Raw genomic sequence first — 16,730 nt, 5'->3', positions numbered from 1 at the left:
GGGCTGGAGGGAGGGCTGGGGGCAACTTATCTTGTAACCCATGCAGGTAGGATGGTGTCAGGGAGTTGCAGGGAGATCAGGAGAGGTGGATTTTACCATTAGTACTGTAGCAATCTGCTGTGCATGGGGAGATGAGGGGAGCTCTCGGAGATAATCATGCTAACACTGAATTCCCTCATCACCTCTGAGGCTGAGCTGTGGGCAAAAGTCCAAGTCACACACACACACACACACACACACACACACACACACACGCACGCGGTCACACTCAGAGAAAGTGAGAACCTCCAAAGTGAGCTCAGTGTGAACTGTGGAGCTCACTGAAGTCAGTCTGCCAAACGTAAGGATCTATGAAATAAGGAATATTTCTATCAGCCCATCGGGCAAATAAAGTCTGCACTTTGATAATGTATATTTTACTCAGGTTACACTGACGTTATCGAATATCCCAACTTGAAAGTGATTTATGATTACACAAGTCAAATATTATCTAATTGTATTTGTTCTAAATCATGTTGTTTTTTTAGGTTTTTTTCCCTGCTTCGGCACAACTCCCAGAAAAAGCCTGACATACTTTCCTCACAGTGTTTCTTTGCTTCTGCCTATTATACAGTTCAACCCTGCTCATAGTCACATCAATTATCAACATGATACTGTCAGTGCCTCTGGTCCCGAGAGGTATCCTGGTGGTACAATGCCACAGATCCAATTCAGATCGAAGATCAAACATGTTACAATTTGCCCAAACTCTAATTGGTGTCAAGCAAAAATAGACTTTCTGAGTCTTGTCGGGGGGGGGGGGGGGGGGGGCAGAAGATATGAGGGGTGACAGAGTTCACTAAAACTGCTGTTTTGACACGTTTACTTCTGCAGAGAGGTTTGTCTTCCGTACATTTCATTTGGAAACGTGAGTTGTTGCACTTGGCTGATGTGGAGTAGGGAGAAATAAAAAAACAACAGGACAAACATGTTTTGAAGAACCTGATAAAGTTGTCATTCGTAGACACGGCCTGATATACTTGTAGCGTACAATTGCTGCTTTGAAACGAGGTACATTTGTACAGGTTATGCCCATTCCACGTGACAACGTTTTGCTCACCACAGAGGGTCATTTACAGTACTATCTGATACCCCCGCCGAAACAATTGCAACAAAAGCAACACATGAACCACGACGGGAGCATAGCTTGTCTTGCCAAAGAATGTCTTCATAATGAAGCGGCTTTTCTTTCTCCGCTCCTGTCATTGTTGTGAGATGCTCACTGGGATTCATTCACATACCAAAGCTAATTGTCATCTGTCAGTCTTTACTCAGACACCTGTGGATTGCCCCGTGACGGTGGGAGCTATTACAGGAGGTGATCAAAGTTTGTTGTGATTGCAGTGCAGTGAGATCATATAGCTCTGAGCAAGACTAAAACAATCTTGTCCTAAATAGTCATCATCACTCAAACAGACGCGCAGCGTGAAGTTAATTTGCAAATTTCAAAGCCGAAATAGGCCGTGGAAGAGAGAGTAGAAAGTTTGCAGGCATTTCTAAACGTGTATCTCGATGTAGTCATTGTGGCAGAGTATTTTCAGGCATGCACACGGCTACTAATGTTTACATAACGTGCAGCAACAGCAACTTTAAAAGGCAAGGAAGAAAGAAATCTCTCAGGACCGCCTATCTAAGCTGTCAGCACCTCATTCATCACGATGAAATAGGAAAAACAAATGTTGTAACAGGGGAAAGAATTTTCTCTGACGTTAAATACTATTTCAGGAAACCATGTGTAGAATAACTATTAACAATTGTACTTCCCCTTTGTGGGATTTGGAGTGCATTTCGATCAATGCCTGTATTCCCTCATAAGTGTGTGTTTTTGTGCTTGAGCAAGCATGGATTTGCGTGAGCGGACTGGAAGGAGCAGAGAATAAAAAAAAAAAAAAAGAGAGAAAGAAAAAGAAGCCATGTCATGTTGTGTGTGTCAGTGTTTCTAGGTGTGTTTGAATGTCAGTAAATGTGTGTGTGTGTGTGTGTGTGTGTGTGTGTGTGTGTGTGTGTGTGTGTGTGTGTGTGTGTGTGTGTGTGTGTGTGTGTGTGTGTGTGTGTGTGTGTGTGTGTGTGTGTGTGTGTGTGTGTGGGTGTGTGTGTGAGTGGGTGTGAATTATGCAAATACCAACCTTGAATATACCTGTACAGGTAGCCAATTGGAACAGGATGAGGAAGTTCGCCGGATAAAAAACCCCATTGTAGTGAGGCAGCACCTGTTGAGTGTGCACACATCTGGTAATTCACAGAATTGCGAAGCAAAAGAACTCATCTTGACAAGCTCTGAACACCTGTACCCTCCAGTGTTGGAGTCTGTGGAGGCTTTCTCTTTCTCATCTTTTGTTGAGAGTGGATCTACTTGAGAACCCCATCAGCTTTGTTTGGACCTCTCTCTGCTGCTCTGGTAGGCTGACTCACTGGTGCTGGGCTGGAGCATCAAATTGAATAGTCTTAAACAACTCGGCTTTCAAGTCTTTGTAAATGGGGGGCATTGCTGTTGATTTTTTTTTCTCTCTTTACCAATGTGCTTCTCCTAGTTAAGACAATTTTTTGTCTAGTGACATCATGGCTTACACATTATAAAACATTTGTGCGTGCTTATCTGTCATTCATTGTCCAGGACACTTTCGCTCTTTTCATTGCTTCACCTCGTCACACTGTTTTAAATCTTGATGTTCCAGAAAGATCAAACGTATGACAGAGCTCCTATGTTTAATTTGAGGTTAACAGAATAGCACAAAATATATATATATATATATATATATATATATATATATCAGCTGAGTTTGATACAATGTTACCTCAGGCTACCTCAGTCAAAACTAAAATGAAAGCAATGCAGTGTTCGCATACTGCTTGAATACTGCGATGAAGAGGAGTGATTTTATTATTTATTCTTTACATGCTATTGATCCATAACTATGCGCCTTTTCCTTTTGTACTGGTGCATGGACAGAAAGTACCTTTGACAAGATACATGCTTGGCAGCAGGAGACAGTTTGGGTTAACATACAGCAGAAGGCATTTGAGTACATTTGGCAGATTGTCAACTGAGGTGCTGATCTGCCTTGGCGTGATGACATGTGTCGCCTATATCTCCGTGGGGAAATCTCAATCAGATATCTTCAGTGGAAAGTGTTCTGAAGGTGTTTTGCCAGTTCTGAGGAGATGAGTTTGCCTGTTTGCATGTCACAGACGTGTTAACTTGGAAGCGCAGTGTTTACCGTTGAAATGTGTGACGGGTTGTGGTGTCATTTTGTTTATAGCTCGCCATAAAAGAATGGCCAAGAGTTTCGAGAGCACAGGCAAAGTATGGGTCACTCGGTGGAGAAGAAAAAATTGTTTTATTGTGCATTACATAAAAAGTAGGTCAATCTTGATGACAATTTTCTTTACACACATTTCTAACGCCCAAAGGACACCAGGCTACTTTTTAAAGTTGGAAAATAACTGAACAATCTGACGAAAGTTGAACAGTCTCTTGTCCTAACTGCAGCACCGACACCCACACAATTTGTCTAGTATTTCAGGTCTTGTGTTCCAAGCATGCAGACTGCAATTCTATACAACAGTTATATAAACCAGAAGTTGGCAGAGGGCCGTGTAAAGATATGACTCAGCTGCAACAGCTACACAAGCAACACATTTACGATGAAAACAGTGGCACTGCTGAAATTTGGTCCCGCGTTATTTACATGGGATGCAAATATAGAAGAGGTATACTTTTTTCTTTTATTTTTTCTTCTTTTGCATGTATTCAGTCCTGTTCTCAAAAGTAACTGCAGCAGTGGAGCACAGGTACTCAGTCAGTGGACGTGTAACAAGAGTCTCATGTGTTAATGCCCGATTTAGAGCAAAGTTCCTGTTATTTTTCACAACAATGAGCCACATAATTGTGATTACAGAAAACAAACTAATGAAACTCTGGACTGTACAATAACAGTGAAACCCTCATTATTGTACACACTTCACCACACCTATTCATTTGTGTCTTGCGCATTTACATGAATCACAAATGGTTTATTATACAAAGTTGCTTTTGTGTCACTTCCTTTTACTAACAACAGAGATATTAAAGCACACGTTCAGTTGAATAAATCATTTTGCTCGGATGTCAGATGTCTGATGCCATTACTGCAATGGAAGCAATAAAGGTTTAGAAAACTCAACAAATACTAGGCCGCAAGTTTTTACCTACCGGTTTGCAACGTGACAACACAATATATTCAAGGCGAGAGCAATGTCAGCATCTCATCTCAGACACAGCATTTCGGTTGCATCACTAATGTGAAAAATGCTCTTTATTTGATCCATAGGGTAAACCACGACAATCACTATTCCCTGTCTCAGCCCCTGGGCGATGGTACTTCAGCTTACTCAGGCTGCAATATGAGTGTCATTCCTTCCACACCTCTGGATAGCCCGCTGACCACTTCCTGGGGGCCTATGAACTCCTATGCCGACGGTGAGCATTAACACCCAACCTAACACAATTCAAATGCAGACTTCTCCATGCGTTCCAAGCATACGCACTGATCAAATCAGTTAATGAAATTGTCTGACTAATATCATAAAAGGCCTTGAGAAAATATGCTCCAAATTTCTGCAGCGGGATTTTGATTGCTCGGTATTAAACAATCCTGCGATCCAGCCGTTGGTTATGAAGCCACCATGCAAAGTGAAAATCACTCAACAATTAGCAATTGATGTATCGCTTACCTGGTGAGCCCAGAGCTCTGAAACGCAAGACACAAATTAAGGATTCCCGACAGAGAAATTGCTCAACAGCTATTTCAGAAAACTGCTTCGCAGATTAATTATTGACAAATATCTTGAGTAGTGAATTCATGTTTCCCTCACGAGGTACCGCTTCAGATTAAAACAGAGTGCACTGACATAAACAAGCTCAATGATTAAAAATGGTTAGATAACCGCGCGGCGTGGCTGTTTTCACCAGGTTCGTTGGTGATGTCTGGCTATTCAAGTCGCCTTTGGCCTCAGGACTCTCAGCCTCAGTTTTGGAGTAAGTACCAGGTGTGGGAGTGGCTGCAGCAAGTCATGGACATACACCAGATCGATGCCTCCAGCATCCCCTTCCAAACGTTTGACATGGATGGCCAACAGCTCTGCAGCCTGAACTACCAGGACTTCATCCATGCTGCCGGCAGCGTGGGACACATCCTCTTCCACAGCATCACAGAGCTCAAGTGGAGCGGTGAGTGTGAGAATCTGGGATGGGGGCTGAATGGGGCAACACAAAGCGGATGATTAGTCTGAAAAAACAGAGGAGCCGGGTGTATCTGGAGCACAGTGTTGATGAAGTGTTGCTGGTGGTCAGGGGTCGCACTGCATGGCGCTGCAGAGGGTAGCTCAAGAGAAGGATATGGAGGATTTGTTGTTTGCTATTGCAAGAATAGATCTCCTGACAAAGCACGGAGGAGTGTTTTCGCCGAGAAACAAGCCGAGAAGTGGCTCATCCTCTGTTCCTAATGAAGGTTTTTTAATCTTGCGTAAGCACATCAAATTAAATCAGTCATCGGAGTTAATAGCATTTTAAAACAAGTATTGTTCCAGGAAACTCAGCATAACAGGTTTTGCCAACACGTTACCAGAAGTTCTAGGTAAACCAAGCCTCTGAGACTAATCTTAAAACACAGGCTGGCTATTGTTGTCTCAACCTGTCAGACACCAGCTCAGTTTCTTACAAAGCAAACTGTAACTTTTTTAATCTCTTCGAGATCATTTTCAAACAGTTTGTGATGACAGGGTATGACAAACAATAAGATAAATGAATAAAAGAAGACAACAGAAATTAACAGAAGGGTCTGAGCTGCATTTGGCTGAAATTGTATTTAAGTATTTATATTCTAATCAATGAATTAGAGATATAACTGTTTAATGTCTGACCATGCAGATGATGAATGTGAATCTCTGAGTACTACATGAGCAACCTATTTTTCTTCTTTACTACTCCCTACAGGGAATTACCATATGGACCTTGGGCAAATGGAAATCAAACCTGAGTGTAAGGATCTCTTACACTCTCAAATTAGATACGTCTGCCTTTTATAGATTTGTAAATGAATTCTGCTTCTACTCACATTTGGTTTATTTTACAGTAGACTTCTCCTGTCCATTTCCAGACTTCAACTATCCAGCAGGAGGTACTGCAGTTATATCAGTGTGCAGATAAAAAAACATTTGTTCACATTTCATTCTTAAAATTTCTGAAATTACATTTTTTGGGGGGTTTTATATTTTAGAGATCTACGATGTGACGTCTGTTCACAACATCGCGCCTGACGCCTCACCCACACCATCCAGCCCAGGTGAGAAATCCATTTGATATGTAAAATATGAATATTGTACATAAGTAAATAGTTGGTGATTGATCTGCAGTAAAAAAATTTAGAAATAAAAAATTGCGTAAAGGGGTATAAAGGTATAAATAAACTGTATAATTAATCCTTTGATGTGTTTTCTTCAGATATCAAACGGTCCTTCAGTCGTCCTCACCAGGTCAAAAAACACCGTATGTAAAAGAAACGCATCAACATGTTTTATTTTGCGCTCCTGTATTTATAAAGATGTTAATGTTCTGATATGTTAATCACGCCGTCTCTATGTACCATCCCTCTCCCCCAAAGATCCGAGGGGAACCCACTTGTGGGAGTTCATCAGGGATATTCTACTAAACCCAGAGCGAAACCCGGGGCTGATCAAGTGGGAGGATCGTACAGAGGGTGTTTTCCGCTTCCTGAAGTCGGAGGCAGTGGCCCAGTTATGGGGGAAAAAGAAGAATAACAGCAGCATGACTTATGAGAAACTAAGTCGTGCGATGAGGTAAATCCACTCAGTTCAACAAAAACAAAATCTAAATACAAATTACACAAATTACTTAATGAGGGAAGAAAAATAATAACCTTGGTTTCCTTTTACTTGAGTTGTTGTCCAACATGTACAGTAAATGAGAAGTTTTCCTCTGTGACTCACGTTACTTTTAAGTTGTGTCATACTTGGCAATTCCTTTCGCAGCATGACATTGCTTGAAAATGGACAAACCCAGAAATACTGCTGTGCTAGGAGAACAGGTTTACCATCCAGAAAGACAGTGAGAAATCTTCTACGTGCTATAAGACCAGATTAAAACGGTGTTTAAACTGAACCTGGAGTTCCCGGAGCTGTCCTGAGTTGACCTTCAGGATACTCAACTAAAGAAGGTGGCTTGGAATTTGAGCAGCACATGAACTTGACTACAGAGAGTTTGCGGAATCCATGATGAGTAAAACATTTCACCCTGCATTGTTCCTAATCCCATTAACGTACTGAGCTGATAATGTACTCTCTACTTAAAACAGACATCTGTAACATTAACATACATTCGCTTAGAAACTTTGGCTGGTTATAAGCGACAACATTAAGGCTTAACGCTTAAATTCTGTGACCTAAACACTTTCGGAGACGTTTTCACCGTTTGCCTTTTGCTGATTTACGTAAAAGGGGGTTATTTTATAATAGCTTCTTGGTTTCACGTTTCTCCCAAATGAACATAATTGGCATCAGAAAGTCTTCTGCAGCAGCAGTCACAGCTTTATATTCAAATGAGCTAATCTAATGAGCTTAATTTCATTGTAGCGCAAACCGTCGGGAACTACAAAATGTGCCTGCAGGTATTGTTACTGTGACCACAAAGCGGATTTTTTGTTTGCTGTAGAAACACACAACTTGATGGCATCGCCACACAAATTAGCAAAGTCAGTAATGCAAAACAGAGGAAAGTATTATTTACTTTCCTTTGCCTCAAACTATTTCAATAGTCAATCAATTGATCTAATTAAAAATCTGCGCACCTCCAATAAACCTTGTTATTTTTTAAATAAACATTCTGCCCATTTTAAGCAGATTTTGATATGAAAAGAGATTGTTGTTTGTTTGTTTTTAAACCTACTATAGCATCTAACTCCTGACATATATAACTAACATGGTTATCTAGGTTTCTTTCAATTCCCTTTTCATTCCATTGTTCTTCCTTGTTCAATCAATTTGACAGAATGTTTGGTGACGTTTATCAATTACATGTTTGAAATATTCAATGTATATGTAACGCAATCCACTTAATTTATCCTTTTATTACATAATAATATCATAGAATGGGGCAGTGGTGGCCCACAGTCGGCACTCTGCGCACATATACCGCATGTATAGTAAAGAACACTTGCAGCTGCAGCAAGGTGTCAATATGACTGCAGAAATGGGCGTGAGGCCGTGTTCTTGAAGCGCAAACACCACGGTTGGAGCAACTGAAAACACTACTTATCATGCCATGATTATCACCAGATAACGCAGTCAGCAGGTGAATTGCCAGCGTGTATGTAAACAGGAAATAAGATGTGCAAATAGTTAAGAATGATGGCAAACTGCTGATCGATGCAAGGTGATTTCTACGTGAGTGAAAGTCGCTGCCCGGGACTGAAACAGCTGAATGGTCACGTGAAGTGTAAAAGATTGACAGATATCATTGAACCGTGGGAGAAATACTGTATGTTGGCACGCTACTATCAGTAAAACTGTACCAACGATTAATTCAGCCAAACCAGCTGCACTATAAATCATTAAAAACAACCAGTACAAAGCAGTTTTTCACACTGTTTACATACATTACATTACTGTATACCTTTTTGCCCTCTGTTACAGATATTACTACAAAAGAGAAATCCTTGAACGGGTGGACGGACGCAGGCTGGTTTACAAGTTTGGAAGAAACGCACGAGGATGGAGAGAGTCTGAAAAGTGACCGTTTCGCTAACCTGTGTTTCTCTCGCCCTCCTATGCAAATGTGATGTGTTATTACTCTTCTCGTTGACTGTTTTTGATATATTTGAACTGTTTACACATTGTGTTTCCTCTGTCAGTCTTTGCTTTTAACTCATTCCTTTGTTTTGACACTGCACTGAGATCCTCTTTATTGTGCCTTATTAGCAGTCAAACCTCACATGTGTGTTTACATGAATTCCAGATGAAGAACAGAAATGAAGAAACTGCTATAATTTATGTTACATGACTATGACACATTTTCTTTCTGTCCCAAAGGAGTGCATGATGATAGAGCGTCCGAAGCACATATGAAAAACATATATATTTGTGGACTGTTTTGACATTGATGCTGTGAATTGGCCCCCGGCAAGGATGCTTCATCGCCATTTAAAAAAGAATGAAGTGTTTGAACACTTACACAAGTAATAAACTCTAAATATCTACAGCATTTGCAATATTTACATTCATTCACTTGTCGACAGTGGAAAGTATGTATATGTTTGTTCAGGTTAAATGCAAATAAAGCTTGCGATTGTTCTATTTTCTACCTGTGCTTTTTGTTCTGTATTGTGTAGATATTGTATGTGCAAATAATAAAAACAAAAACAAAAAAAAATACAAGGTGTGTACATTTTTGGAGCAAACCAGTAACACCACAAATTTGGATTCGAGTCAAACACATAATTTGACTTTATTCTTCACCTGATTTGTGGATACCATTTTAATCTCCGACTTTGAGACTTGGCCTCACCGAATCGCAGACCAACGAGTCTTTAAAGAGCCGGTGCAGGTAGTTTAGGTTTCAACATGACAGTATGAGAGTCCTCACAGTTAATTGTCTGCAGGAGTGTGGCATAGCTGCCAAGATGGTTCCTGCAGGCTGCCGACAAATGACTGGGCCTCGATGGCCCGCCAGTTAAAAGTACTGTCAATAGAAGGCTCCTTTTTCTTTGACCTGTGTTCACATGCAAATCTATGCCTAATCGTCCCTCCGAAATAATCTGCCTTTTCCAACCCTTCTTTACATGGCATGACATTGACTGGAATCACAGTCTGTCATGATCCTTTCTTTTTCTCGATGGCCCCAGGATTTGCTCACCGCACCGCTGCACCTCTTTCACTTTTGTCAGTCATGCGTCAGTGTCGTAAATCAAAAATGATACTGATGTGAACAATGGGAAATCACCCGCCATGTTGTTATTAGGAACTTATTCCTGTATCGTCAATCATCAGACTTCAGAGACTTTCTGGATGATGAACTGCAGATGGAAACTTTTCTGACTTGAGTACGCTATCATTTCCCATTGTATTCCATAAGTATTCATTCATGATCAGATGAAATAAAGAAAATTGCATCAGATAAATGACAGGGCCAGTGACTGCGCCTGATTAGATGGAAATAATAGTCACTGATTACTATATTGTTATATGGCATGAAACGAGCAGGCCATGCAAATCAAACTGAAGTATCCATCATACTTCATTGTGTTGATTCTGTGTTGTTATATGCAGCAATTACTCTCGTAGTTTCTCGAGATTCTTGTTTTCATCCATATGCACACATCAAATACAGCTGTGACGGATGTTTCATTATAATTATAGATGTGAAGTTACGTCTTGACTGGGGCCACACAGTGGTGTAGTGGTTCATGCTCTCATCTCACAATGAGATTCTCCCTGGTTTCAGACCGTTCTGTGTTGAATTTGTACGTTTTCCCCCGATGTGGGTTTCCTCTGTGTCCTCTGGTTTTCTATCACAGTCCAAAAACATACATTTAAAGCTAACTAGTGATTCTGAATTGCCCCTAGGTTTGACAAGTGTATCCTCCCTTCACCCAGCTGGGCTCAACCTCAGACTTATGCAACCCTGAATGAGAAGAAGCAGCATGGAAGATGGACGTTTTAACGATAAAAAAAACAACAACTATGATTTTGAAGCAAAGTGCTTCTCAAAAACAAAAATATTTCTTATATAACGTGTATGTTTTATTGTATTCGATTGGTTCATAAGTGACTCTTCAAGCTCTGCGAACAGTAAAGTTGTGAAGGACAAAAGGAGAGAGTGAAAAATTACAGACAGGTTCCATCTAATCATTAGAGGCATAAAGAGACATGAAAATCTCAAATCTGACCTTCACTTTGGAGTAATGCGAATGCTGCCGTGAGCTGTGATACACAGAAATATTGATGCGACTGGCTGAGGATGAATGAACAGTTAGGCAGAGAGATCTCGTCTCATCCAACCTCTGCAGACGAGGGCTTCATTTTCCTAACAGACCACTATCTGGAGGGGGCCCGCTCCGGCTTTACCTCCAGTTTGCGAGAGCACACATTGCCCTTTGACTTTCAGAAAGGAATCATTGGGCTCAAACACATCTGATTCGGCACGTGAGGAGGTTGTGCGATTCTCTGCTTTGTGACATTCGAGGAGTTGCGAGTCGGAGACTGAGGTTTACTCGAAAACAACGTTAAACCAGCAAAACACGTATTGAATGAAGAGCCTTGCCAGCAGGCACTGATGGCAAAGCTCACAAACATGTGACCAAACCAGTTGTAATAGATCTTGGGGACAAAGGCGACTCATGTACAACTGTGAAAGATTGCGAGTCGTCTTGTCTCAGGTTGACAGTGACTCCTTTCATTGCAAATTAACTCAGAAAAAAGAATGGTGCAGACGACCGTCTGGCAACAAAACGCTTGCGTTGGACAAATGATCTCTGGGCTTTGTTGTTACACTACATTGCTCTGATGAAACAAAGCCTGACTTTCTTTGGGGGGGGAACACAACATGCAATACCTGCTCACGAGTGCCTTTATCTCTCATTGTGGGAAAATGATGTTCAAATTTGAATAAGCTACGCCGGGGCTATTTTATTATTTAAACGGGAGAACATTAATTCAATCAGATAGATGCTGGAGGAAGAACAGGGAAGTGATAAAAGATAGACCAGAGCATGGGCATGAAGAGCCAGACGGGATTTTGTGTCTGTGCCTACGTCTGCTCAGTGGGGCTATTGTGTTCCCTCAGCAGATACACTGGCCCAGCTTATCAGGGTCCCTTATCATTCTCTCTTCACACCCAAATGGACCTGTGAGGCATTCAGCCCAAACTGTGAGCTGGGCAGATTAAAGCTTTGTCACTGATGCAGTTTTACTTTTTTAGAGGGTTTTGGTAGGGCAGGGCTCAGTCTCAGTTCATTTCTGCAAAACGGCACAATGCTTAATGATTTTAGCAGAGCAAAATGCAGCGCCGGAGAGACAACGGTGGAGAATCAGTCGCCTCATTCGGATTTTTTTGTAAAACAAAAACCATTATCCTCAGGTGAAGACGACTACATAAACAACTGATGGGGAAGTGTGATTTATTGAAAGGTATTTAATACATTTCTCTGTGAAAACCACAACAAGAGGAAGTGTTCTTACCAATGCATCGATGTTTTGTCACGGGACATTGTTCCGAAGCCAATTTCCTGTTCAGATTTTTGGATTTCTGACAAATGCTTTTTTTTTTTGTTGTTGTTGGGGGGGGGGGGTATTTCCAGACATTGTCATTCACACACACACTTTAAATGTAGGATTTTTATATTCTAATAAACAGTCTGTCAGAGTTGTTTTAAATACATTACAAATCACAAAACAAACATGGAAAATAACACAATGCAGTGCATTTACCGAGCAGTCAGAGGAAGACTACCTATGTTGGTTTTTTTTATTGATCGTTAGGGTGATGACATGAAACATTCCCCACAGACAAGAACATGCTCCTTGTGCTACTGTGTCCTTCAACATGGGACTGTCCTGCTCGAGTGACTACTTCACTCAAATGAACATTTGAGCCGCACACAAGCACAGGTGGGACTGTAAAGCCACACAATAAAGTCTACTTGTTCTGACTTACCTTTAGTGACTCACATTTAAGAATTAATATGGTTCCACAAATCCGTCTTGAAGCACTTTTGGTTTTGACAACAAGCTAGTTAAAAGGACTAATTGTGCTGCGTGAATCAGCCGACAAACCTTTTTTTTAAATCCAAGGCCGGACGATAATAAGGAGGAAAGGTCACAGAAAGTTTGGACCAAGATCAAACTATCATTGCATTGCTTGGATTAAACTCAATTACAAGTAAAAGTATCACCGCTCTTTTTTTTTTCTTTTTTTTTTTTATCACTGGATGTTTATCATCTGCATCATTATTTGATCCAGTTTAATCATCTGAAGTATTTGTGTTTAAATGCCATCGCATAAAAACATATAGAGAAATTATGTAAAAAAAAAAGAGAGATGTAGAGTTCAAATCTCTGTCTTAGAAAAAAACCTTTTTTGATGTGCAAATACAGATGAAAGGTATGTATACAAATCAAAAGTGTGCCTGTACTCACAAATGACCCACACATTTAAAATGAGTCAAGCAGATTACATAGTGTGATTTGTATATACATAGTAGTGAAATGAGATTCTTTAAAACAGTTTTAATCAAACTGTAACTACCCCAAAGTGCGAATGATTTCCGATTGTGTCGATTTGATTATTTTCACCATGGAACATATACATATTATATTGGAATAAAACTTGTAATGAAACTTGTTAGACAACAGCAGGTCATCCAGAGTTCTCACTAACGCAAAGAGGGTGGAGCACATTACACATTAAAATCTGCACTGGCTGTCTGTGTGTCAACAGACTGACTTCAAAATCTTATTTCTTGTCTATAAAGTGTTGAATGGTCTCAGACCTAAATTCATCTCACATTTACTTGTTCAATATGAAACATCCAGACCCCCTGAGGTCCTCAGGAGGTGTTTTACTAAGTATTCACAGAGTCAGAAGAAACAAAGTGAAGCAGCTTTCAGTTCCAAACTCCCAAAACTTCTGACACGCTCCCTTCTATTAACTCAGTCCTTAAAACACTATTATTGTCTCAGGCTTTCCTCTAAACAACAGATTTCCCTTATTTTATTACCTTTATCGTAATGAAGCTTTTACTTGATTTTGTCTCCTTTTATGCATTTCTTAATCACCTTGTTTTAATGCATTTCTTTTATTTCCCTGTAAATCACTGTGAATTGCCTTGTATCTGACTGGTGTTATATGAATAAATGAATGCCTTGCCTATACAAATTAAAACTTTGGCTGTACTCCGAAATGACCCACCATTTTAAAATTAGCCAAGTAGATTAAATGGTGTGACTTTTATTTACACAGTAGTAAAATATAATTCTTGAAAACGATTCTAATAAAACTATTAGCACCCCAAAACCCTGAATTTTACTTCCATCTTAAAAGACAACACATTACTTTAAAAAAAAAAAAGAAAGAAAAGAAAAGGAAGGTGAAGCAGCCTGATTTAATTTCCTTCAACTCGCCAATTCATAAGTGTTGATTTAGCCTCACGTAAACCTGGAAACATGGTTTTACCACTCTTCCCAGCAGAGGGCAGTAGAACACAACATGTTTTGACTTACACACATTAAAGAGGTCGACGCTTTTGTGCCTGCTTGTTAATATCTATAAATAATATACACCATCACGCAATATACGTGAAAAATTATAATATCATTTATAATGCATTTCTTTTGAAAACTATTTAATTTCACACAGTATATTCCTTCTTTTCCATCTCTTTTGATTTATGGTCAGGCATTCATGAAGACACGTGCTACCGACGGAGGACGACAACATGGCGGCCTCCTTGCTTCTCGGTCGTCAGGGGATTTTATTTGGGCTCAGGTTGTCCAGTTTAAATAAATGTTTATGGGCAGCTCACCCATGGCAGGAGCATGTCAGGCACTTCTTTCAGTCGCCGTGGATACTCGGTGAGTAATTACAGGCCGACGCGGCGCTGGTTGATGTCCTTTCTTAGCATCGAACCTCTGACATTCGTTTTCGTCATTCGCCTTTTATTTTATCACTGTCGCAGTCATTTCTTATTTGGCTCCAATTTAAAATCACGAAAACAAGTAACATCCAGGTTAAACCTCGTTAACAAGCCAGGGAACCTTAGGGTATCCGATATCTTTCACTGACTGGACTCAGAGCTCCATTACTGCTGCACCTTACAGTGTGTATAGTACAAACACATAGAATGCTGGCTAGTTAAGAATAAAAGTTTCAAGAAATGAGATCAAGTTATTTAAAGCTCTATCAGAGTAAGTAATGTAATCAAGTAATGTCCAAACAAGGTTTGGTATTTAAGTGATATCAGAATGTCTTTTATCTACCGCAATAAGGCAAAGTTTTATGTTATTAACTTAACTTTTTGGGTGCGTAATGAGATGTTGTTTTTAAAATGAATAAATAAATGGATACATCGCAGACCAATAATAATGGAGCTTTCTTTTAACAAGTATTGGACTGAAATATGTATACTCATGATGCCAGTCAAAGTCTGAAATAATATACAATAAATTGAGAGCAGCAGTGACTCAAATGTCATCTATATATCATTTATTATTTGACCCCATTTGTTTACAACTGGATACCCTGCATGGTGCACAGAGAGAAATAATTGAGGTGTGCTTGTCATAGTTGGTTTATTTGTTGTTTCTTTACAGCAACCTGCATCTATCCATTAATCCGTTTTCTATACATCCTCCATCTCAATCACAGTTTCAGTGGTTGGATGCTGTTATGTATCATCCATCCTCTCTTAACACTGCATCAGCTTAAGAGCAGCAACATTTTTTTAACTGTCTTGTTGCACATGTATTACTTCGGAATAATTTATCTATAGCTTTCCTTGACCCCAGGTTGTCTTCTGTCAGTGTCAACTAGAAGTGACGAGAAAAGAAAGTCAGTCAGACCTTGTTACTGCAGTCCACGGAAGTGTGTTTTCTTTAACATTTAAGCTATTTATATCTGAATAAGCTGTTCATTGCAGAAAGTAACTGGTGGGGAAAATCTGGTGCTTCTAATTCCATCAGTAGTTGTTCCATTATTCACAGTTTTCTCATTAAATGAGGCTGTTATGGGACTGCAGCAGTAAAAGCAGTGCCATTGTTGGAAAAAAACAGCAAATTACAAATAAATAAGAATCATTTTGAGCCAGATTATTCTGCAAACTAAAGAATTCAGTATTTACCATAGAATGATAAAACACGAGAGAGTAATTTGTGCTGAAAGTAAAAACAAAAACTAAAAGGCACAGTGGTTAGCACTCTTACCTCACAGTAAGAAGGTCGTGGGTTCAAATACTGCCCGGGGTCTTTCGGTATTGAGTTTGCATGTTCTCACTGTGAGTTTGCTCCTGGGTACTCTGGTTTCTTCCCACGGTCCTAAAAACATGCAAGACCCTCGGCTCCCCCCCGAGCGCTGCTTTGTGTGGCTGCCTACCGATCAGTCATTTGGGTAAATGAATGTCCCCAAGGGGATACAGTACAATTAAAAAAATTATAATAATTATATTGAGGAGGACCGTGAGCAAATGGAACAATACATTTAGACTTTTTATTACTTTTGTGTAGCTGTTCAAGTACACATTTTTGCAGATTAATGTACCACTAATGGCTCTATTGTAAGCTTTACAACGAGTGAAAAAATGCACAGGCAGGGGATTTACACTACAAGACATGCACTGATGATTAAAACCATCCACTCATACACAGACTTAATTATTATACTTGAACATTCCTGTGATTATTCAAAATGTTAAAATGGCTTGCAGACAATACACATATGCAGGACGATAATTTTAGCCAAGTGTCGCATTTGACCACATGATAAATGGATCTCACTTATTAAGCATTTTTCCACCTCTTGAGCGGTGCCCAAAGCCCTTTACACTGTTAATCACATTCACTTTAGCTGCCCTCCAAAGCAATTTGGGGTTCCTGTCTTGCTTAAGCACACTTCGACAGGGGAAAATGGGGAATCGAAGCTGCAACCT

The 16,730-nt window shown here is 40.0% G+C and overlaps 2 protein-coding genes across 3 annotated transcripts in view; both read left to right on the top strand.

Annotated features, from left to right (window-relative positions):
* Positions 1 to 2,004: 2,004 nt before the first annotated feature.
* Positions 2,005 to 9,435, top strand: ehf (ets homologous factor). Of its 2 annotated transcripts, none has more exons than XM_080475263.1 (9): positions 2,005 to 2,437; positions 4,350 to 4,498; positions 4,991 to 5,248; positions 6,014 to 6,058; positions 6,153 to 6,197; positions 6,297 to 6,362; positions 6,521 to 6,565; positions 6,681 to 6,876; positions 8,728 to 9,435. In XM_080475263.1, exons 2-9 carry the CDS (start codon positions 4,423 to 4,425, stop codon positions 8,825 to 8,827), a joined length of 831 nt encoding a protein of 276 aa, XP_080331389.1. In that variant the 5' UTR covers positions 2,005 to 2,437; positions 4,350 to 4,422; the 3' UTR covers positions 8,828 to 9,435. The 2 variants fall into 2 exon arrangements, with proteins under 2 accessions (XP_080331389.1, XP_080331390.1); XM_080475264.1 differs by having other exon boundaries at positions 2,200 to 2,437; positions 6,177 to 6,197.
* A 5,052-nt stretch (positions 9,436 to 14,487) lies between these two features.
* Positions 14,488 to 16,730, top strand: part of pdhx (pyruvate dehydrogenase complex component X) — a 28,473-nt gene continuing 26,230 nt past the window's right edge. The window contains exon 1 of the mRNA XM_080475261.1: positions 14,488 to 14,661. Within this exon, the coding sequence (XP_080331387.1) occupies positions 14,526 to 14,661 (136 nt within the window). The 5' untranslated portion in view covers positions 14,488 to 14,525. The remainder of the gene's footprint in view (positions 14,662 to 16,730) is intronic.

The sequence above is a fragment of the Lipophrys pholis genome (genome assembly GCF_963383615.2).
Source record: "Lipophrys pholis genome assembly, chromosome: 11".
NCBI lineage: Eukaryota > Metazoa > Chordata > Actinopteri > Blenniiformes > Blenniidae > Lipophrys > Lipophrys pholis.
Note: the sequence above shows the minus strand (reverse complement) of the source record. Positions and strands in the feature narration are given on the sequence as shown.